This window comes from Ictidomys tridecemlineatus, chromosome 8 (assembly GCF_052094955.1).
Source record: "Ictidomys tridecemlineatus isolate mIctTri1 chromosome 8, mIctTri1.hap1, whole genome shotgun sequence".
NCBI classification, from domain to species: domain Eukaryota; kingdom Metazoa; phylum Chordata; class Mammalia; order Rodentia; family Sciuridae; genus Ictidomys; species Ictidomys tridecemlineatus.
Genome location: NC_135484.1, coordinates 88375806 through 88398417, shown reverse-complemented (window position 1 = coordinate 88398417; position 22612 = coordinate 88375806). Strand labels below are relative to the sequence as shown.

The window sequence follows — 22612 nt, the reverse complement described above, 5'->3', positions numbered from 1 at the left end:
TTGCTAAGAGCTGGATTGAGAACAACTTATACCACATAAGCCTGCTATGCAGCTGTCAGTCGGCAATGACGCTGATTTATTACTGATTTGTGCTGGATTCGATGCTGACCCAGATGATAAACTGGCTTCCTATCTCTGATGAGTTGATCCATTCAGTGCCTTCTACAACTATTCTTACTGCAAACAGAAAACATGTCTCACTCAGTGTTTTGTTCTTCAAGCATCAAATCAATATTGTGATGCTTTTGTTAGAGGGGAGCGTACATTAAATCTGTACAAGTTAGATCTCTCACAGGCATGAGTGTAGGTTGACAAAATAATAAAGGCTGATTTGAGGCAGTCAGGCATTATTTACCTTGGCAGTCATGGGGAACAGTTTAAGTCCTCTGCTGCTCTGAGCATCACAGCTGTGATTTACACCACCAGTGCAAAACTGAAGACTGAATTTATGACACTTTACAAGTTAGACCCTGTTGACTTCATTTCTCTTCTGAATTTTCTTCCAAACCACAACTGTCTACTGAACCACATACTTTCCAGTCTAGAGGCTACATTTTCTCTCTCAGTAAGGTAGTTTATTTATCTCCTGTTATTGGTACCAACGTTTGCTATGTATTCCAGGAGTGAGGTAGGACAACTTCCAAGTGTACCTAACTTACTCAACTGCGTAGAAGACAGCTGACTCTTCTATCCCTTCAATTCATTCATTAAACATATTGAGGAAGTCTTCTCAATGCTGGGAATGTAATAAACAAAATGGACAAAATATAGCCGGTCAGGTTGAGCACAATGAAGTAGGATAAGGTGATTGAAAGTGACAAGGATACCATTTAAGATATTTACTGAGGTAAGATTCTTTTGAGGGGTCTGAGGTATTAGCTTAGTGGTAGAGTGCTTGCCTCGCACATGTGAGGCAATGGGTTTGATCCTCAGCATCACATAAAAATAAATAAAAGCATTGTGTCCAAATCTTCAACTAAAAATATTAAAAAAAAAAAAAAGATTTGTTTGAGAAAGTGACAGAAAGGATGTGAATATCCATGGACATCTATTCCACATGAAAAAGGAAAAGCAAATGCAAAAGTCCTGAAACAGGCATGTACTTTTTATGATGGAGAAAAAGCAACAAAACCATAATGACTAGAGTGCAGGGGATAGGTGCAAAGTGCTAGAAGTCTCCAGGGTAGATCGTGTAAGGCACTCAAACCATGGTGAGGCCAAAAGCGTTCCTGTGTGCAGCAGCTCCTGCTAATCATCTTCAACTGTGTGGGTTCATTTAAATGAAGAAAATATTAAAACATTTCATTAAATAGGTGTATTCTTCAAATCTTACAGAAAACATGGTAAACTGAGTCTCCAAGGCATTCAATTACATAAGTAATAAGCTGTTGAGTTAAAATACAAACCCAGGAACCTTGGTTCTAAAGCTCATTCCATTTCACCACAAAAGTACAGTTAGCACGTAAAAACTGAATTCAACCTAACTACTTCTTACTATGTTCCATGATATGTTTCTATGTTCTATGATAAGGCTGTGAATAAGACAGTGAGCCTACTCTCATAGTGTAGGAAGACTGTAGGGACTGAAAGATCTATTGTTAAATGATTATTGTTCACTGTGATAAGGGTCATACGTGTACAAGGTAAGAGATAGCAGAGAGAAGCAATTTATTAACTTTGCTAAGATAGTGACAAAAGCGAGACTAAAACTCAATGGCTTTTAAACAGGAGATAATGAAAGGGAGGAAGGTAGAACTTCTAGTGCAAACATGAAACCATGTAATACATGACCTGAACAGAAAAGTGAAAATAGTTATCAACAGTTCAGAAGTGGAGCTGGAGTTCAGGCTACTTGTACATATCATTGTGCCACATCCTTCTGTGACAGCCAGTGTCCTGATTGATGAATGCTGGGTCTATATCATGATTAAATATGTTAATGTCATTCAACAGCTATTGGCCTTGAGTCTGAAGAGAGGGTCTAGATCACTAATGCCATGCCATTCATGGGGGCCTTTATTTGTGGTTGTTCTCTCCCACTGAAGGGAGATAGAAAAAGAATTAAAGAAGAAAATGGGAAAAATAAACTGTCTAAATACATTTTAGTTTTTAGCATATCACGACATATATAAAATGTGTCTGAATACTTTTTTTTTTTTTTTGTACTGGGGATTGAGGCATTTAACCACTGAGCCATGTCCACAGCTGGTTTTATATTTTATTTTGAGACCGGAGCTCGCTAAGTTGCTTAGGGCCTTACTAAGTTGCTGAGGCTGGTTTTGAACTTTCAATCTTCCTGCCGCAGCCTCCTAAGCTTCTTGGATTACAGATGTGCACCACCATGCTGGTCTATGAAGATTTTTATTTTACTGAAATATTATTAGGGAATTTTCAAGGTTAATTTAAAAAAACCCAAAGTATCAAGATAATACTTTTTAAAAATGTAACTCTTAGGAAATTTCTACCTTTTTATTTAGTGTAGATTGATTACCATGACTTGTTGGCATGTGTCTTAATGAGAAACTGAAACATAGTTATGATGACATGTATTATACTTTAACCTTTTTTTTTTTAGTATTTCTCTGATGTGTTCATTCTTGCTTATTTCATGATTTTTAAGCTAATTTCATAAAAAAAGTTAGCAATGTGAGATAGAGGTTAACCTTTATTTAACAAGTATAACAGATCCTTGTTATTTCTTTCACCTTTCTAACCTTTTCATTCTTATGTGCTGCAAGATTCTTTTCTTGAGCTGTAAGATAGGCAAACATGAGAATCGACAGCCATTTTTCTAGCCATCAAAGTAATTGAAGCTTTGCATCTTAATGGTTCCTTCTACTGCTGAGAACCCAGATGAGAGTTTCTTATTCTTTTTTCCCCGTTGTTGTTTTTTTTTAAAAAATAAATGAATAAAACTAAAGCAATCTAACTTTCAATCATGTCATAGTAAACCTCTAAAATTTAGAGACATTTTCTTAAGCTAAAATTGTGTTGCAACAACTCTTTGCTACTACATAAAGATGTGTTTAAGGCAAAAGTTATTAAAATTGATTACAAAAACTGGTAATTTTGAAGCATTTATAATCTCCATCTCTGGTCACACCTCCCTAAACAATCTCTCATGTTTAATGCATGCAAGTATATTGTTTAACTTTTTTCTCTAATCAAAAACCTAAATTTATACATATTTTTCCCAATGGTATTAAATTGCATTTTTTAACTAGAAATGGGAAGTCTATTAGGTTTGACAAGAAGTATATACTCTTTTTTTTTTTTTCGTGCTGGATGCTTATCAGAATGTGGGATACACACAATTTAAGGTTTTTGTATCTTTCCAAGTATTGCAAAGTTATTTTAAACTTGATCAGTGAATTTTTAATATAGCTATTTAATGAAGATTTGTAGAGAAACAGTAATGAAGATTCTGATGTTGATTGTGTTCTTTTGACCATCACAGATTAAAGAGCATCTGGCTAAGGGGCAGCGAACTCTGGCAGGTGATGGAATGTCCCAGGTAACGAAGACACTGTTGGATTTAACTCAGAGGAAAAATTTTTATGCAGGAGACCTTCTGATGTCTGTGGAAATCCTCAGAAATGTTACAGACACATTTAAAAGGGCAAGTTACATCCCTGCATCTGATGGTGTCCAGGTAAGAGAAACAATCCCATGAAGGAAAGGATCAGATAAGATGCAATCAATTTTTAGCACCCAGAAGCCAGTGTAGCCACCTGGTAGTAGCCTGCACTGCAGGGAGAGAATGCTGACCCCTGCAGGGAAATATCCAGGCTGCACTTAGTGTGAACTCTGGAAATGACCTCAATACCTTTCCTCATTCTGCACCTCAGAGTCCTCAACCATAAAGTGCACATATTACACCTCAAGGAGATACTGAATGAGAATGTGTGTGGAGTGCTTTGAGCCCTCAGATAAAAGGCATTACAGCAAATTCAAGGTAGTATCACGGATATTTTATTCCCACATTTAATATCAACATCTTGCCATAGGAGACTATTAAAAGTACATTAAGTATAATGAAAGCACATTAACTGTAACATGCAAAGAAGACATAGTTTAAGGTTTGTTTGGGGGTTTGCTATTAGAAGAGGGAGAACCGTATTTAATTTTGTGGAATCATTGCCAGAAAATATAAGGCAGATAGAAAATTGTTCTGGATAGGAAAATAAGAAATTTACAGCATTTTTTTTTTCTTGCCATGGAAGACTTTTAGAGCAACAGCATTTATTTCCATAATAGTGTTTAAGTATTCAACCAGTTTTAGTGTTGCCTTTGCCAATGAAACAAAGCTTGTTGAATGGCAAAATAATAGCATATTTAATGCAACCTCAGTTGGCATTTCAGATTAACTCTTTTTTGTGCTATAGTCTAAAATGTATTCGTGCCAAGAATGTTGAGTTGATTTCTGCATTTCCAGCTCAATATTCTTCCTATTATCTCTGTAAAAAGTTGATTAAAATAAAGGATTGGCAAAACTCCCAGATCAGGTATTGTTTTCTTCATTTGGGAGTTTTGTTTGCGTTTCACTTTTTAAATACATCTTTGGTTTTTGTTTGCTCTTTTTTTTTTTGGATTTTTTGTTTGTTTTGTTGTTGTTTGTTTGTTTTGTCTGCTTGTTTTGGTTTTGGATTTAATTAAATCTTGAGTGAAAGAGAAAAAGAAGGGTTTTTTTGGAATCATGGAGTTATTTACAAATAATATTGCTGCCTTGATTTATGTACTAAAATTTGATGCACATGCAACTGAGAGTATCTCCTGTGAGAATTATTGGTGCTGCATTCATAGATTATATCATCAGTGTTCACTTTTTAAATTATATTCATAAAATTCCATCAGGAAGGGTGGAATTGACTTGAGTAGAAGGCTGACTTCATTTAGTCATTTTAAAGATGATGTTTTATACAAAGAATGAAATTATTTTTAATATTAACAAGTTAATAAAAGTCAAATACAGCTATTCCCTGCAGTTCTGAAATAATTATATTAGCATTGACATTAAAACCTAACATTTGAAGTCCTTGACACAAGATACAACTTTTAACTTAAAAAACAAAACAAAACAAAAATACACAGGCTCTGAGACACTATATTCACAGTTGACACATCCGGCAGAATATTGTACTAAATAATCTCTAACTCTCAAAATTATTGAGTTCTCAGATTTTATGTAGTAATTTGAAGAAACTAAGGTTATCAGGTTATGTTCACAATGTATTTTGAGATACTCATTGAAACACATGTGTCAATGAACAGTTAGTTTAACTAATTACTTAGTCTTAAACACTAGCTGGTTTGACTTAAATGAAACAATTTGGCTGATTATTTTGTGGCCATTTTGTTCTAGTCAGAAACAGGTTCCTTCATTTCTATCTATGCTCTCTTCAGTCCTCCACATATATACAAAGTCCAGAACTCATTGGTATCTTCCTGATTCCCTTACAAGTGAGATGTAATTTTTCTATTCTATTGATTTTGCTGGTATATTTTCAGCCACCTGGAATACCATCCTTTTATGATATTCTTTCTTCTCTCAGCTCAACTCTGTCACATCTTTTCCATCACCAGACCACCAAATCCCTAACTCTGTCTAAAAAAACTAGTGTTTGGGCTGGGGATGTGGCTCGAGCGGTAGCGTGCTCGCCTGGCATGCGTGCGGCCCGGGTTGGATCCTCAGCACCACATACCAACAAAGATGTTGTGTCCGCCGAAAACTAAAAAAAATAAATATTAAAAATCTCAATCTCTCTCTCTCTCTCTCTCTCTCTCTCTCTCTCTCTCTCTCTCTCTCTCTCTCTCACACTCTCTCTTTAAAAAAAAAAAAAAAAAACAGTGTTTCCTTTCTCTGAAATACCAGAGAACTCTTACCTCTATTATTTTACTTTCCAGAATTCAATATAAATGGATACATGTATACTTTGTCATCTTTGCATTATTATAAACTCTGGTTTGTGGCCATCTTCAACATTCCATGTACTTTACATAAACCTCAACTTGCCATTTGTGAAGGTTCTGGACATTTCCGATTGGCAAGCACCCCAGGCTTCACGTGATATAAATTCATCTTGAACGCCAAATTTTCTTGCATTTCTTACTTTGTGGAATTTACACTCCTAGCCTAGACTTGTAATGTCATCTTCATTTTTGCCCTTCCTTTCTTTACTGTTGGGTCTACCAGCACAATGCTTCTTCCATCTATTCTTTCCTCAGTCTTCCCACTGCTGTTATCCTAACCAGCCTCTAATGAGCTCAGCCTCCACTATATCCTCTCACATATTTACCTCTATTCCTATCCATGTTACACACTACCTTTCTTAGTTGTCCTGGGACAACTAAGAAACATCTAAGAAATCTTCAGGGGATTCTCAAGTACCCCTTGATGACATCCCAAAATCTTTATGTTGGCTTCTATTACACTGTGCAGTATGTAGATTACCTATGTCTCCAGCCTCTTGCCTAGATTGCTCTTCCTCTTTCCAGTTTATATACTTGAGCCAAATTAACCCTTCCTCCTTCCTGAATGCACTTCACATTCTTGGCTCTGGGTCTTTGCTTCCTTTGTGTTTTCAGACTAGCTTAGTCTGTCTCAACCTTCCAAAGTATTCTGGGCCTCTGAATGTCAATGACACTTTTTTCTCCTGCATCTCATTATATCTTAAATTATTAGCACTTGCTACAAATTTTTTGAAAAAGGAGAAATTTTCCTGATCCACCTTTGGACCCTAGCCAAGCTCCAGTCTCCTACCCCAAATAAGATTTCGAATCAAATCTTGACTAGAGAAGGCATTAAAAAACAAATGAAGAAACAAAAAGTTGGTTAAATTAATCAACAGTAAAACTAATAAGAACAAATAATCAAATAGTTATCCTTGAACAGTTTTCATATTTTTTCCCTCAGTAGCAAATGATGAGCAAGAATAACAAATAAATTAAGTAAAACTATGTAAAAAGAATATATTCTTTTAAATGTGGTTATATGCTGAGCATTTTATATAAATAGTTAATATGCTGGCTTCAAAAAATTTATTTGGTATGTTAATGAAAGAGAATCAGAACCTGCATTATACACACAAGCATAACCTATCTATGTATATGAATATATTTTTATTAGAAATCAAATAAATTATACTGTGAAGGCCTCGGACAAAATTAAAGGCTTTAAGGTGGCTATGATAACATTATGATTTAAGAAGATGAGAACTGGCATGATTCCTCTCAACACATGAAGCTCTTCTCTTTGTTCAGATGACTTTTGTAATTACCAATATTATTTCCAAAAAGACAAGATTTCGGAGGGCTTTTGTTTTGTTCTGTTTTGGTTTGGTCTTTGAAGAAAATGTATCCATGGAAAATTTTATTCAGTAGAATTGCTAAAAATCACTAAGGCATTTTCATTTTTATGTCATCTAGACTTGCTCAATAATCATAGTACAGGACAGAAAAGAAAATCATTTAAAAAATATAGAACTATATGTTTACTCTTAAATTTTTAAAGTTTATAAATGATTATTGTTTTTCCCCATGTAAACTCAGTCAATCTGTTTCTTTTATGTTAGTAAGGTTTTCTTTTGTCTTTTTAAAAATTTTACTTTATTAGTTGTGGCTTGACACTTCATAAACCAAAATATGTTTCAGCTTAAAGAATCCATAAAATTATGAAGTTAAATGTTCCCGATTATTCACAGTACTGAGAAAAAGCATTATAATTACATGAGCCACTGAAACTTCAAGTTCTTAGAATAAGTGCCCTAAATTTTATTATTTATGAACAATAATTTGTTACCATTGACAACCAAAAAAAAGGAGGAAGTAAAATATATAACTCATATAATTTTATACCAGAAAAGTATACAGCTTTGCCTTATCAAATGAAGATAATTAGGACTTAAAACCATTACAGTGTAAATTCTCAGAAGTTCAAAATATAATTGCCTATCATTTTATGGAGAAACGCAAGGCTGAATCCCTTTACACTTTGCTAAATCAACACCAAATTCTATTAAAATGTGCACAATTATTTCAATAAGTAACAGGGCCTAACTACAAAGCAGGGAAGTTTGCCTTCATTTGGTACTCTGTCTTCAGGTAACCATTTAGCTCTTTGGCAGCTATTCACATTAAGGTTATGCCCAGCATCAAAACATATGCATGATACCTATTTTTTTTAATGTCAGAGACCTGAATTAGAACAATAAAAAGAGAAGCAGCAAAGCAAAACAACAGAAATAATTTCTGACATTAACAATATCCTACACAGGCCACTCACCAGCTCTCCAAAGAGAAGATTTTCATGGGATACTTAGCATCTGCACCCTTCCTGGTCAGGCACTGGGTCATAAAATGAAGCTCCACATTAAGTCTTTTTTTCTTTTTACTGGAGGGTATCCATCTTTGGATATTACTGTGAAACTGTTTCATCCTGATCTGGACAATATCATCTCTAATATACACCATCATTTCACATCTAAGTCAGAAAAGGTGCTAAATATGTTACACTATACTAAGCTGCCTTTCATTTTAAGTCCCATTCTAATTTATAATTTATAAGATGTTGAAAAAAAAGCTATGTATCTAAGAATGATAAACCATAATTATACAACTTGGTATCTGGTATACCATCTTGCAAAAATCTTTTCCTTTCAGGCATATTCTTTTCCTAACCTACACTTTATCACATCTCCCAGAACTCATATGAGTTTTCTAAGTGTCATAGCCTTCCCTTTTCCAATTTGACATATGTTCTTTTAAGATTTGAATCAAATATAATTTTTTTTCAAAAGTCTTCTCCCCAAATTTAGGCCGAACTGGATTTTCCCTACTCTTCTGGCCTTTTGAAACCTTATATACATCCCCACTGGAGCACTCACACACAGCATTGTACTGACTATTTCCAAGTTTGCCCTCAGCAGTAAATTTTAAATTTATTGAGAGATGATTACATCCCTAGGGCCTAATCTGATACTTGAAGCAGAGCAGACCCTCAAATATTTGTTGAAATAATTCTTCAGTTAACAAAAGAAATATAATAATGTTTGGGAATATCACATGCTTACACCAAAAAAAAAAAAAAAAAAGATAAAATTTTTAAAACTGCTCTAAATGTCTAATTCAGAGAGACAGGAGAGACTTGATTCTCCATAAACAAGGTTACTAAGTATTACTGAACATAAATTTATTTTTTGAAAGATACTCTGCAGAGGTTGGTAACACAGATTAGCCTGGTAAGGAACAGCATGTGCATGGTAGGGAGGGGGAGTAAGCCTGTGGAGGATACAATGAAGGTGGTTTAGAGGTGTGGGAAGGAAGCACATCTCAGGGTCACTGGGGCAGGGAAGACAGATCTCCTAATGGAATGAAAGGTAGGCCCTGAGACAGTTTGCACTTGGGAGATAAAGAAAATTTTGGGAAGAACTTAAATATAGCAATATCCACAAAGACCCACAGCGTACTCATGTGAATACAAAGACCAGTCTCCACTTAGGCATTTTTCTGTTCTTCTAGAACACTTATGTTAGTCTCACTCAGTATTGTAAAATACTGTAAAGTTTTGTTTTATCTTTTTACTGTGGCCCACTCTAAAACACAAAGTTTACACCAATATATAATTGAAGAGAGTTTTAGAAAAATAATATTTACCATTTTATGCATAACACATTCTGGTACTTTCCATTCTTTTCTATTTATTAAGAAAAATTAATCATGACCTATTAATGGTCAGTACTCAACGTTGGAAGACCCTTGTTTATTTGACACATTTCCTAGGTTTGAGAATTTTTTTTTTTTACAGTGGTTGAAATTAAATAGGAAGCTCTCACCTCAGTTTTCCAATTTCTTTTTAAAGTGCCAATTGTATTACAAAGAAATATTTCAGTGTTGGGTGATCAAGGAAATCAATTAAAAGCAAAATAGAGATTTTAGTGAAGTCAAGCATCTTCTATCTTAAGACATTTCATGACATAGCACATATTGCTGTCACATGGATCACATGGATCATTCCTAAAATGACCATCCATAGCTTAGGTCACTTGGTTAGGACCACAGAGTAATATTTCTTCTGTGAGTTTAGTACCAAATGTTTTTACCTTTTGCATATGAAAGAGCGGATTGTATATGTGAAAGTAACTATTAATATGATAATATATGCTTCAGCCAGTTTTTTCACGACTGTGACTCAAATATGCAATTTTAGGAGAGGAGATATTTCTTTGAGGGCTCACAGTTTCAGAAGCCTTGGTCCATAAACAGCTGGCTCCATTCCTCAGGGCTTGAGGTGAGAAAGAACATCATGGTAGAAGAATGTGGCAGAGGAAATTGGCTCACATGATGATCAGGAAACAAAGAAAAAATATATACCCCCCATACTCTCCAGATACAAATATACATTAAAGGTGTGCCCCCAGGGACCCATCTCCTCCAACCATACTATATCTGCCTTCAGTTACCACCCAGTTAATCCCATCAGATTAATTCACTGATTAGTTAAGATTATCATAACTCAATCATTTCCCCTCTAATCCTTCTTGCATTGTCACACACATGAGCTTTGGGGAACACTTCACATCAAACCAGAACAATATAATACTGTAACATAATGATAAGTCTTAACTGTGGAGGTCTCCAATTTCCTTAACTAAATAAGATCTGTAAGGAGTTCTTCTGGTTTGTAATAATAATTCAACTGCAACATTCAGGATACACTATGATGTCATGAGAGCCTGTGTTTAGAAAGCATTGTGCAAGCAGAAAGGTTTATTATTTTCTCAAACATGTGTCAGGTTGATAAGGAAGGTTGTAGGGTATGACAATTGAGTGCTTACTCTAAATACAGAATTTTGAACTTCAGAATGTGGCTTTGGAGTTTGTTAGCTCTGTGACCCTAGACAAGTTACTATGTGCTTCAAATTTCTCTTCCATAATTTGGGATAATAGTACTTACCTTATAGGGTTGATATAAGCGTTCAATTATCTATATGAAATACACAGTATCCGACACATAGTAGAGATCCAGAAATTTTGCTACTGCCTATCATCCAATAAGTTGAGACTGATGGAGTGAAAACTTAAAGTCTCTGGACCACAGGTAGCTACTGCCATTGCAGGTGTGTATTTGAAGCTTTCCTGGCAAGAATGGAAGGTCAGATGTTTCTCATAACACCAGCTAAGAAATTATAGGCATTGCTTATTCTTCACTTGTTAGGGAAAAGAGCAAGGAATATGTCAAGGGAAAATGGAAAGAGAGAAGAAGCATTTAGTCTTCAGGGATGATGCTGCAGGGCCATTTTAGAGTTGGAGGGCAAATTAATGAGGAGAGCATGTAAATCAATCATGGGGTTCTTGGCTCAGTGAAAACTAAGTTGAGTCCAGAACCACAGTTGACAGGCACCCCACATTTTAAATGTCTGCTGTTTTCAGTGATTAACAGAGGAGTCCGTATATTTCTCTGTGGTAGAGTCTTGTATAATTATCATCTCCTTCTAAGTAGTATTTAAACTTTAACCTTAATCTAAACATGAAAATAAGACACTCAACACTAAACAACTTCCTTAAATGGATGAAATATTAAGCAACAAGTTTTGCTCCACAAATCAACATGATTGAATCCTGCCATAAACAAAATTTAGAAGATGGCTGCTGGCTGACAGGAGCTAATGAGCTTCATAAGAAAGCACAAAATTGTGCACAGAGATCATGCAGGAAGAAGGAAGGAAAGGAATTTTTAAGAACATGTATTATGTAGTCCCAGGCATGGTAGTGCACACGTATAATCCCAGTGACCAGCTTCAGCAACTTAATTTTTTAAGTTGTCTTAAATTTTTTTTAAATGTAAAAAGGTAGCTCAGTGGTATAGCACATCTGAATTATTCAATTCACAAAAAAATTATATAAATATATTATATATAAATATATAATATATAGATAAATTAAATATAATTATATATATAGTGCAATCAACTAGTATATGTTATTTTGACTGCACTCAAACAAAAAACCCAAAATTTGTATTACGTATTTTTATACTTTTAGGATCTCCCATTGCCCTCAGAATCAAGCAAATATTGAGATTTACACAAGAAAAATACACAGATGGGTTGTCATTGTGATCTCCACTTGTTATCAAAGATTTTTCTTTTATAAATTATCATTGAAAATATATTAATTTGATAGGACTGCCATAATAAAGACACAAGCTAGGTGACTTAAATGAAAGAAATTTATCTTACCCTTTGGAGGCTAGAAATCAAAGATCAGTAGTCAGCAGATTTTTTTTTTTTTCTTTTTCTTTGCCTCATTGATGACAAGCTTGTCTTTGAGTTTTTACATGTGTTTTTCCCTGCTCTGTGCACATATATTCCTGGTGTCTCTGTATGTTCTAATCTCCTCTTCTCCTGGACACCAGGCAGATTGAATTATATCCCTCCCTCATACCCTCTTTTTAATTTAATTTCCACTTTAATGGCCCTAACTCCAAATACAGTTAACCTGAGGTACTGCATGTTAGGGCTTCAACATATAGTTATTTTGTATGGGAGTGAGGGTTGGAGGGGGAATACAATTCAGCCCATAACAAGGAATCTTGAGTAACTGAGAATTCCTTGTATTAAAGAGGTGTGTGCCTAGCATTTTCTCCTAGGATAGCCTGCAATGCCTGCCTCCTTCAGTGTCTAAACCTGTGATGTGTGCTTGGTTCCTTCACGTGGTGACCCTCAGGTGTATCAGTCAGCCTTGCCCAAACTTGAGTTACTGGTCCTCAACTAATTCCTCTCTTAGGAAGCGTCCCTCAGGGGCAAGCTCAGTGGAATCTGCCAGGAATCCCAGCCACCGGGGAGACTGAGGCAGAAGGATTACAATTTCAAGGCCAGCCTGAGCAACTTAGCAAGACTCTGTCTCAAAATATAATTTTAAAAGAGCTAGATATGTAGCTCAGTGTTAGAGTGCTTGTTTGGTATGTGCAAGGCCCTGGGTTTGGTTCCTCGCAGGACAAAAAAAAAAAAAAAAAAGAAAAGCATCTTCTGTCTGGATTTGATAATTCTTTGCCACATTTAGTTGTGATGTTCTTATAACATTGGCTCCTCTGCCAGACTGCCTCTGGGGGAATAATCATACAGCATACTTAACCCTGTTAGTATCGCCTTTTACCCTTCTTTTTTGAATGAGTGCTGAACTCATTCACCAGAGGACTGGAGATTGAATGTTTTCTTCTTTCCCTTAACCTCATCCAGTCTCCCAGCTGACTCACTCTGCTACCTCTTTCTGGAGTTCTTCATCTGAAATTTAACATGGATTGGTATCATTTTATAAAACATTGCCCATCCAGCTATTCAGAAACTCTATGAGGCAAACTGTCTCACATCACGGCAGAGCAGGATTGGTTAAGAAATACAGCCAGTGATTCCTGGAGTGGTATTCTTACGCAGTTTTCAAAACAAGTCAGGGCTTCTGCGAGATTGTGACTAAAAAAAGAAGAAAAGGAAGAAAAAGCAAAAGGTATCATTAAAGGTTGTTTCCCCCTCCCCCTTAACTTTTGCATCTTGGGAGATGTTTGTTTCAACGATCTGCTCTCACATTACTCTGGGTCTAGTGGATTGCAGTCATCAAGCTAGGACAGTTCTGCCTTTCTCAGCATCCTAGGACAGTCCTTCCTCTCTCAAGATCCCTGTGACCATAGCTCTCAAATCTGGTCATCCCATCTGCTGTGGATCCCACCACTGAGCTTAATAATTTAGTCCTTCCAAAGAGCCCTGCCTTTTTTCTGCTGATTTCCCAGTGGCTCAGTATCTTGTCTCTGAATCATATCCTCATTGGTCTTGGCCCCTGAAATCCTCTAGGGAGGGCATCCTGAATGAAAATCTGCTGCTTTCCTGAATCCTTAATAGCTTCTAATTGCCAATGGCGAATGCGTGTACAGCTTGGATAGATTTCTGGGTAAAAGTATTAATCCATAGTAGGTATAATCCTTTCTCCAGATCAATTGTAAGTTATTTTGCCTATTTCTTGTTAAAAAAAATAATTTAAAAAACCAAACACATTGGACAAACTAAACATGATTTGTACAGTAATGTTGCTTGGACTCAATTTCATTTCTGTATACCTTCTTGAATAGGAGACTTAGAAGTAGAATCACAGTCTGATCACATGTAAGCTGCCATCCACACATTAGTCTGTAATGTGGGTGTGCTCATGGTTTTACATATTACACAGTCAATTGTTGTCTGCCAAGTGCAAGACAAAAAGGGAGACCTACAATATCTTGAACTGTGCTTGGATTTGTACCTGTTGGTCTCTAAATTAATCTCACTCCTGGAGCCTCTTCTTTCCAAACTTACTTTATTCTGTCACCTGTCACTCCTCCTCCTCTTCTTTCCTTATCCGTCTTGATTTTTACTCTTCCAATCCAGTTAGTCTCTAAGGACTTCACCCATTCAACTCTACTGCTGATCATCTCAGTTTTGTTTATCCCAAAAGTCTCCAGTTTTCAACTAGGATTCATGATTCACAAATTTTTGTCTTTTGAAATGTAGATGGTAGTTAAACTAGACTATTTTCTATTAGCTATATTGTAGAGTTCTCATACTCGAACAAATCTCAGCTCGCTTTCTTTTTCCAGCGCTCGATGCCTTTTCATAGGTGGGATTCAGCATGCTTAATTGCATCATCATCCTAAATGACATAATCTAGGGACCAGAGATTGACCTTGGGGTCTGTACTTTCCCACCTGTGCAGACTGTCATCATATCATGCTGTTTCCCTAAGCCAAGCTACCATCATCTCTGGCCTCAGTAATTTAAGACTTCTCTCTAACCTCCGTGTTTTCTCTTTTACTATCTTACACTTTAGTTTTTACCCTGAAGCCAAAATTCCGTTTTTAACTAAATTTGTCACATAACCAACTGTGGGATCAAGGCCTCACTTTATCTGTCTTCTGTCTTTTTTTATCCTGTGTGAATATTCTTCTCCCTTTGTCCCAATTATCTTCCTTTCAAGACCACTCCACCTGTATTTTCTTTCTTTCTTCTTCTCTTGTCTAGACTGTCCTTTATCCAGGGAATTTGTACTTCCTCTTTCCAATATTTTCAGGAATTCTCTCCCTCAGGTTTTCCCATGTCTGTCTCCCTCTCATCATTCTAGTATCAGCTCAAGTGTCACCTCAGAAAGGTCTTTCCTGATGATTATCCAAGCAAAAGTGATTCTCTCTCCCTTCCCTTCCCACTCTCTCTCACACACACAGCCTGCCCTGACCTAATCTCTCCATTCCTATAACCTATTATAGTTTTAAATCATCCTATTAGTCCATTTCTAATATTATAACAGAATACCTGGTATTGGTACAGAAAACAGAACTGTTTTCCCACAGTTCTAGAGGCTAAGTCCAGGATCAGGGTACAACATCAGTGTGGTGAGGACTACTCACTACCTCTGGGAAGACACCTTGTTATTGTATCTTCTGGAGGGAAGAATGTTGTGTCCCCCAATGAAAGGAGGCAGAAGGGCAAGCTAGCCAAATATTGCCAGAAACATCTTTATAAAAATGTGTCTTGATCCCATTTACAAGAGAGAGAGGGCTTCATCGCCATCATATTGGCAGCATCTACATTTTGGAGGGGACATATTCAAAGCATTGCAATCACTATCTGAAATCATGGGAGTGGGCAGAGGACTGAACCCAGGGTGTACATGCTAAGTGCTACCACTGAGTTACATCACCAGCCTTGATATCATCCTTTAAAATTTATTGACTTACTGCCTTTCTTCACCCACTAGAGTGTAAGTTCCATGAGACAGGAACCCTCACATATCTTGTTCACTCTTATCATTCCCAGCTCTCAGAGAAATACCCAAGATAGAGAAGTCATTTAAAAAGCATCCCTTGAAATGGTAAATGCACTTCTTCTAGGTATTTTCCATGTCTTTCTTCACTCTTTCATTCCCACAATTACTTCTCTCCTTTAGGCCTTCATAATTACTACTGTGAGCTATTGAAAAGCATTATTTGTGATGTTTCTTTCTCCAAACTTTTTCTTTGCCAAAGACCTCTCCACTTTGCTATCTGAATTATATTCTTATAACTTTCCTTATCCATTATTTTTCTGAACAAAGCAGCACTTATAGTATAGATGCATTCTGCAAGGGGTTGGGTAGGCCCAGTGATGGTGGGGAAGGATTTCCTGTGTTTGGCAAAGAAGCTGTGTTTATGAAAGAGGAAGACCTTCCTTGGGTTAAACACCCACAGCTGATGTTTTATTAATTAGGCCCTATGACTTCTCAAAAGTGTGTATCTGTGTTCAATAATGACATTGAACCTTCTTAATGCTATTTAAAACAGAGTGTTGTCCCACATTTACTCATGATAACCTGTTCTCTTATCTGTTAAAATAAGTCTCGTATTTCATTTCCTGAATATATTGAGGAGCCTGGTGGTACTGGAGGCATTGCTATCAGAAGAGGGTGTTGAAATGGAAAGAAGACTGCAAATTAGATGTAGGAAAATTTTTTGTTCTTCTAAATTACCTCAATGCATATTTGATTGCCTTGTACACCATAGGTCTGCAGCCAGTTCATTTTAAATGTTTGAGTGCTCACACTTTGCCTTATGCTGTGCACTGGAGTCTCAAGAGTGAACAAAACAGAACTAATCCCAACTAGATGATAGGCTGGTAGAGAAAAAAGCCCTAAACCAAATCTTACAAATCATGATTACAAATTATGATATACTTAAAAAAAAAGGCTATGCAGTTTGAGGTAAGAAAGAGACCTCATATATGCAGACCTTATATACTTGGGGAGAGTAGTGATCTGATGAAGTCCTGTAGAGGAAATTCCATATAGATCTAGAATGAAAGATAAGAAAGGCTCATCCCAGTTAATAACAAAAAGTAGAGCGGTCCAAGAAAGGGAACAGCATGTATGTTGGGCTGCAGGCAGAGATGAAAAGATAGGGGGGCAGAAAGACCTCTGAAGAGGCTGGTGCATAGAGGGTGTGGAGCAGAATATCATGTGGAAAGGTTGGAGAGGTGAAGGAGCTGGACCAGGCAAGGCCTTCATCTCTTCTCTAGATGGATGCTCTGTTCTATGCTCTCCATCCTTAATCTAATAGCTTGTTGCTGATCCTTTGTTTAGCTATTAGGCCAATTGTAGGGTTACCCCTATATTCTTATCAGGACCAAAACAGTTCTTTCAAACCCTCAGTTCCACATTATTTAATCTTTTCCTTTAGGGCTTATCTTTTATCTTGGCATCCAAACATTTTGGGTTGATGAAGAAAACAGTTCCTGTGGCTTAGATATCTCAAATTATAGCTTAATATGTAATTTTATTTCCATGAAGAATTCAGCAAAAGCTAAATGTTAAGAGTGCTTCAGCATAGTTATAGAAAATAATATATAATCCATAAGAAATCTGCCAAGTGGAAGCCAATCAGAAGTAAAGCAAAGAACAGTTACTGCTTTCCATAAAACACATATTTTGTTTTGTTTTTTGTTTTTGTCTCTTATAAGCAAATCTAGGACCTGCACTTTGAAATTCACAGAAGCATCTGTCCTTCTCTTTATAGTATATATTTACTTCACTGATTTTCACACTTCCTGCCGAGAAAAATACAAAAAGAGTCATGCCTCTTTGACCTTTGTGTCCCACAACCACTTGGCACAGTGCTTCTTAGTAGGTGTCTAATAATCCCTACACTGAAAACCCCTTCTAGCACAATGAATTCTTAGGATGGAGAGATTTCTACTGAACAAATTATAGCTCCAGAAGTTAAGTCATGAATCAGTTCTGTGCTCTGCATATTGCCAAGAGAGGAAGATAGATTAAATGGGGATATGAGAGACTGGCGTTGGTTGCGAAAGACCATATTAACATTCTAAATGTATATTTGCCATAATGTGGCTATAAATACAAATTATGCAGTCAGTCTTATAAAAAAACAGAAAAAAAAATAAAAGGAATACAATCATAAAACCTCTGTACATCAAGGACTTACCAGATGTCAGGAAATGTGTTAAGAATTACCTCCACAGGCTGGGGATATAGCTCAGTTGGTAGAGTACTTACCTCACATGTACAAGCCCCTGGGTTGAATCCTCAGCAACACACACACACACACACACACACACAAATTACCTCCAAGTTTCACAATAGCTTTTTCAGGTAACTATTATTATTCCTCTCTTACAAATTAAAGGAATAAGGGTTAGCTGGACAACATTTGCCCAGGATCACACAATTAATAATCAATGAACAAAATTTTAATCCAAGTCTGCTTATTTCAATCTCCAAGCAACTGTGACTCTGCCAAATGCATTCCGTTTTTGAAATCAGCCTAAATCAGAGGCATCAGGGATGATCAAAAAGAGAGAGAGAAATAATACACATCTGGTACATTTCAGACTGAAATAAGCGACTTGATCCATAAATCATCAGCGTAACAGCACCATTAGCAGGGCTCTTCAGGAACAGCAGGAAGCAGTATATTTGCTGCCTTGGAATCAGCATTGTACTTTGTTCAGAAATTTAATCAAGTGGCCTGAAATGTTACAAGTGTCCTTTCCAAAATACTGTCTGTCCTGTTTGTTCTGTCAGTTCTGTTCTCTTTCAATCTTTGACCAAAAGTCAAAGTGAATTAATATATAATAACTAATATTAATATACCTATTTTTCCATGTTTGGAAGACAAGTTAGAATGGAGACAGCTCAAAGGAATGGTGCCGAATCTTGTTAGAAAACCCAAAGCATACAAACTTTTCACCTTGTTTCCTTTAATTTAAAACTTTATTAAGTATCCATTATGGGCAAGGCATTATATATATTGAAAATATATTGATGAACCAGAAGACTCGGTTTTCCTATAAATGCTCCTACACCAACCCAGACGTTGAGGCTTAGCTCACTATGCTCCTATCTGGCCTGCACTAAGGGAACCACTACAGATTATTCTGAACCAATCAGCAGTAAGACCACAGAAGAACTGTCATCTGTGTTGCTCACCCACTGTGACTTAGTCAAGTCCCATTTGTTGGCCTTGGAAAATGATAAAACATTCTGGTACTCTATGTTTGCATTTTTATGTTTGCCCTTTGGTGATTAAAAAAATCCGAACTCTGAATTTATTATTTTCATCAAGGAATTGGATGTGAGCAGTGACCTTCATGTACAGCAAGAAGTCACTGACCCACTGTCAGTAAACCATGCTTTGTGAACTGTTTTTTTTTTTTTTCCAGAAATGGAAATGCATTTGCACAAATTGCTTCCCATTCTCTTAGAGTCTCTTGTTAGCAGCAGCACGCATTTTGTATGAAAGGTGGCAGGGGTTAAGATGCAGGCCAAGGTCCTGGGCTTTAGTGCAGCTAACTGGCATGCACAGGGATGAGACCTACAACATTTGCCTCATTAGTACCAAATCCCCTGCTGAGTTAACCAGCCATAGGCGATTGGAGAACTCTGAAGGTTAATTCTTTCTGCCCATAGGTAGAGTTGCAGCTCAATGGACTAAGGCCTTAAAATGTTAACACTTCAAGAGAGAAATTTTAAGTGGAAAAAAAAATGGCTGGCTGTACAAAAAGGTTAAATGAGTTGAAAACTGGTCTAAAACAGACTTGCCTTTTTTTCAATAGTTGCATAAAATATTCTGGAACATTTATAGAGGTTATGACTCCAAACATGTTTCCACCATGTGATTGCCAGGAACTATTAAAATAAATAGCTCAAATAGGGCAATTAAATATAGATACTAACAGTTTCAAATCACAAAACTAGAGGAAATGAAGCAGCTTTGTTTTTCATCTAAAAACACCCAGGTGAATTTATTCAGAATTAAAGTAAATGCTTGTTTTGAAAAGCTAGATAGGGAGGAAGACAGATGAGACTAACAAATTATTGTTATTTCTGCCCTCAAGGGAGTCCTGTCATAAGCTAAAGTGTCAGCATGAGGCAATGCTTCTGCTAAATTACCTGCAAACCAGTTACAAAAGATGGATCCTGAGGTCACAACCAAGTAACCACCATCTATGTGGTTTAAGACAAATATGTTAGCTTGACACTAGGTGTTCTATGACCCTAAATCATGGCTTTCCTTCAACAGGAACCTGGTTTCCTTGTTCTGACTCTTGTGTCTTGATGGCACAGTATAATGTCAGGGGACATCAAAAAAAGCTTCTCTCCGGTAAAAACAACAGCTATAAAAAATAGCCCCTCACAAGTGAAATGAGCAATAACAGAGCTGAATGGACCACTGACAATGTGTCCATAGCAAATGGAAAAACGAGCACTCAAATATGCTTGTCCTCATGGAAAAAGAGAGTGAAAATTGGGTAATTCTAAAGGAAGATAAAACCAATAAGATTTTCCACAATTTCTTAGGGACAAGGATAATGGCAAGGATTTGGAACTTTAATGGGAACATGTTATTTGTCTACTTATTCCTCCATGTTAGCTTTCTGATGACAGAAATAAAGAGCAATAATTCAAAATTAGCTAAGATTTACCAAGCATTTATTTGCCAGGAGCCAGGAACTTCAAAGGTTTCAATAGTATTTTCAATAGGTAATTGAAACAGTATAAGAGCTAGTAATCCAACCCTGGGAGCCTCTTGCCTCAGGTTTGCTTATAGTCCATAATCTCACCATAATTGCCCCACCTGGATGCTGAGGCTTGAACTCAAGCAAGCACTCAATCACTGATCTGCATTCCCCACCCACCATAACAGAATAATTTGTAACAGCACAAATATAGGCAATTTTCCTTATAGAAAGAATCAATCTCATTTGTATAGAATAATTATACAGTGACATTATATAATGGAATTGAGAGACTGTAATGAAGCAAAGAATTTCAAGCAAGTATCTTAATTTTTAATTGCTTCTGGGGTGCAAGTATGAAGTTACATAGACATTTTGTGTGAAAGGTGTCACGGGTTAAGATGCAGGCCACAATCTTAGGATTTTGGTGCTAAATAGATGCATTATGATTCTATCCATTATGCAAATTGTTTGTATCATCACAACAGAAAATCCCAAATGGGTGTTGTTGAAAAATATATTTATTCTCTCATGTAATATTAAAACTTTTATCTAATTTAATTTACAGAACTTCTTTCAAATAGTTAGCAACCTTCTAGATGAAGAAAACAAGGAAAAATGGGAAGATGCACAGCAGGTAAGGTTGGGGTTATTTTAGAACTTCAAATAAAGTTGTCTACATATATGTAAAACACACTTGAAGAAATTAACAGTTTGCTTCTTCAAAACATAAAAAGATAATTTTAAAAGTCATTCTAGACTGCAAAATAATTTTAGAGATATCAAATGATCTTTTCTAATATCAGTCCACTGGAGGAATAATGTTTACATATGCAAAAATGGAGTAGGTTCAGGTGATTTGTAACTTGAAGGTTACATAAATTTGTATTACTCATACAAAATAGGTTTACTTCCTATATACAGACAAAGCAGGAAATGCAAATCTAAAAAGCATATATCTCAAATGAAATTATAGGGTATTTATTGACAAGATAATTTTCATTTATTTCAATTTTATATAAAATCTGAATCAAATAAACCGATATATACTTTTAGTTCAAAACCAAGAATTGATACAGTAAAAAAAAATGTATTCTGATTTTTTTATTATGCTTTTACCAGTGTAGCAAATAACCTTATTAGTTTAGCTACTGATCCATAATGCCTTACATTGTCATTTGTGCTGTGATGACATATGGTTAGTAAGATTTTTTTTTCTAAATTATAGAAAAAGAGGATTTGGGGTCAAGAAATGGATTATAATCTTGTTTAAAAATACTGTGGAAATTTAATTTAACCAAATGTTAAACTTATTTGAATTTTCAACTTGACCCTTTATAAATATCCTATGAAAAAGGCAATCTTGAAAAAGAGAATGAATATTTACTGAGGTTCAAATGAACCATCTACACGTTTTCCTAGACGTATTCTAGGCCTTCAGGACTAAATCATGCCCTTTATTCACACTGTGGTAGGAGCTCTAAAAATAGTCCAGTGTGGTCCATCTCATTTTAGCAGTACAAATTCTGTGCTTCTGGTCATGGCAAAGAAAAAAAAAAATCCCTCCTCAGTTTAAGACTTTGATCTATCTTTCTCCACTAGTTTGAATTATGTACTTGTCCTTGGCCTTCATCTGGAGGACACCCTGGTTCACTCACTGTAAGGAAGTGGTATCTTTCCCTGGAATGCAGCTGCAGAGAAGCACATCTTTGCAGAATGCCAGGGACTATTAATTATGGATATATTTAGAACAAATATGCAATACCCTATTTAAAATAAGGCTGTGGTTCATCACATGGTGTTATTTACTGTGAGATAGCAACTTGAACACATGGAATTATGGCAGAACTCATCAATGGAAAATCATGAATTCATAAGTCATCTATTTACCTGTGATTAATGGTTATTCTAATTTTTTACATTTTTTTCCAGTGGTAATGATCCTTAATGCTGCTTTAAAAAAAATGACTACTTGAAATTCAAACAAACAAAAACACAATTTTGTAGCTTTTAATAAAAGGTGGTGTCATAATTACAGCCATATGGTAAATGGGTCTCTAAATTTGTGTCATAAAATGTGGACCTCT

The 22612-nt window shown here is 36.0% G+C and overlaps 1 protein-coding gene across 4 annotated transcripts in view; it reads left to right on the top strand.

The window, feature by feature from the left end:
- Nucleotides 1-22612, top strand: part of Adgrb3 (adhesion G protein-coupled receptor B3) — a 666855-nt gene that overhangs the window by 320909 nt on the left and 323334 nt on the right. For all 4 annotated transcript variants that reach the window (XM_040282896.2, XM_040282898.2, XM_021732558.3 and 1 more), the window contains 2 exons: nt 3458-3652; nt 21094-21162. In XM_040282896.2, the coding sequence (XP_040138830.1) occupies nt 3458-3652; nt 21094-21162 (264 nt within the window). The remainder of the gene's footprint in view (nt 1-3457; nt 3653-21093; nt 21163-22612) is intronic.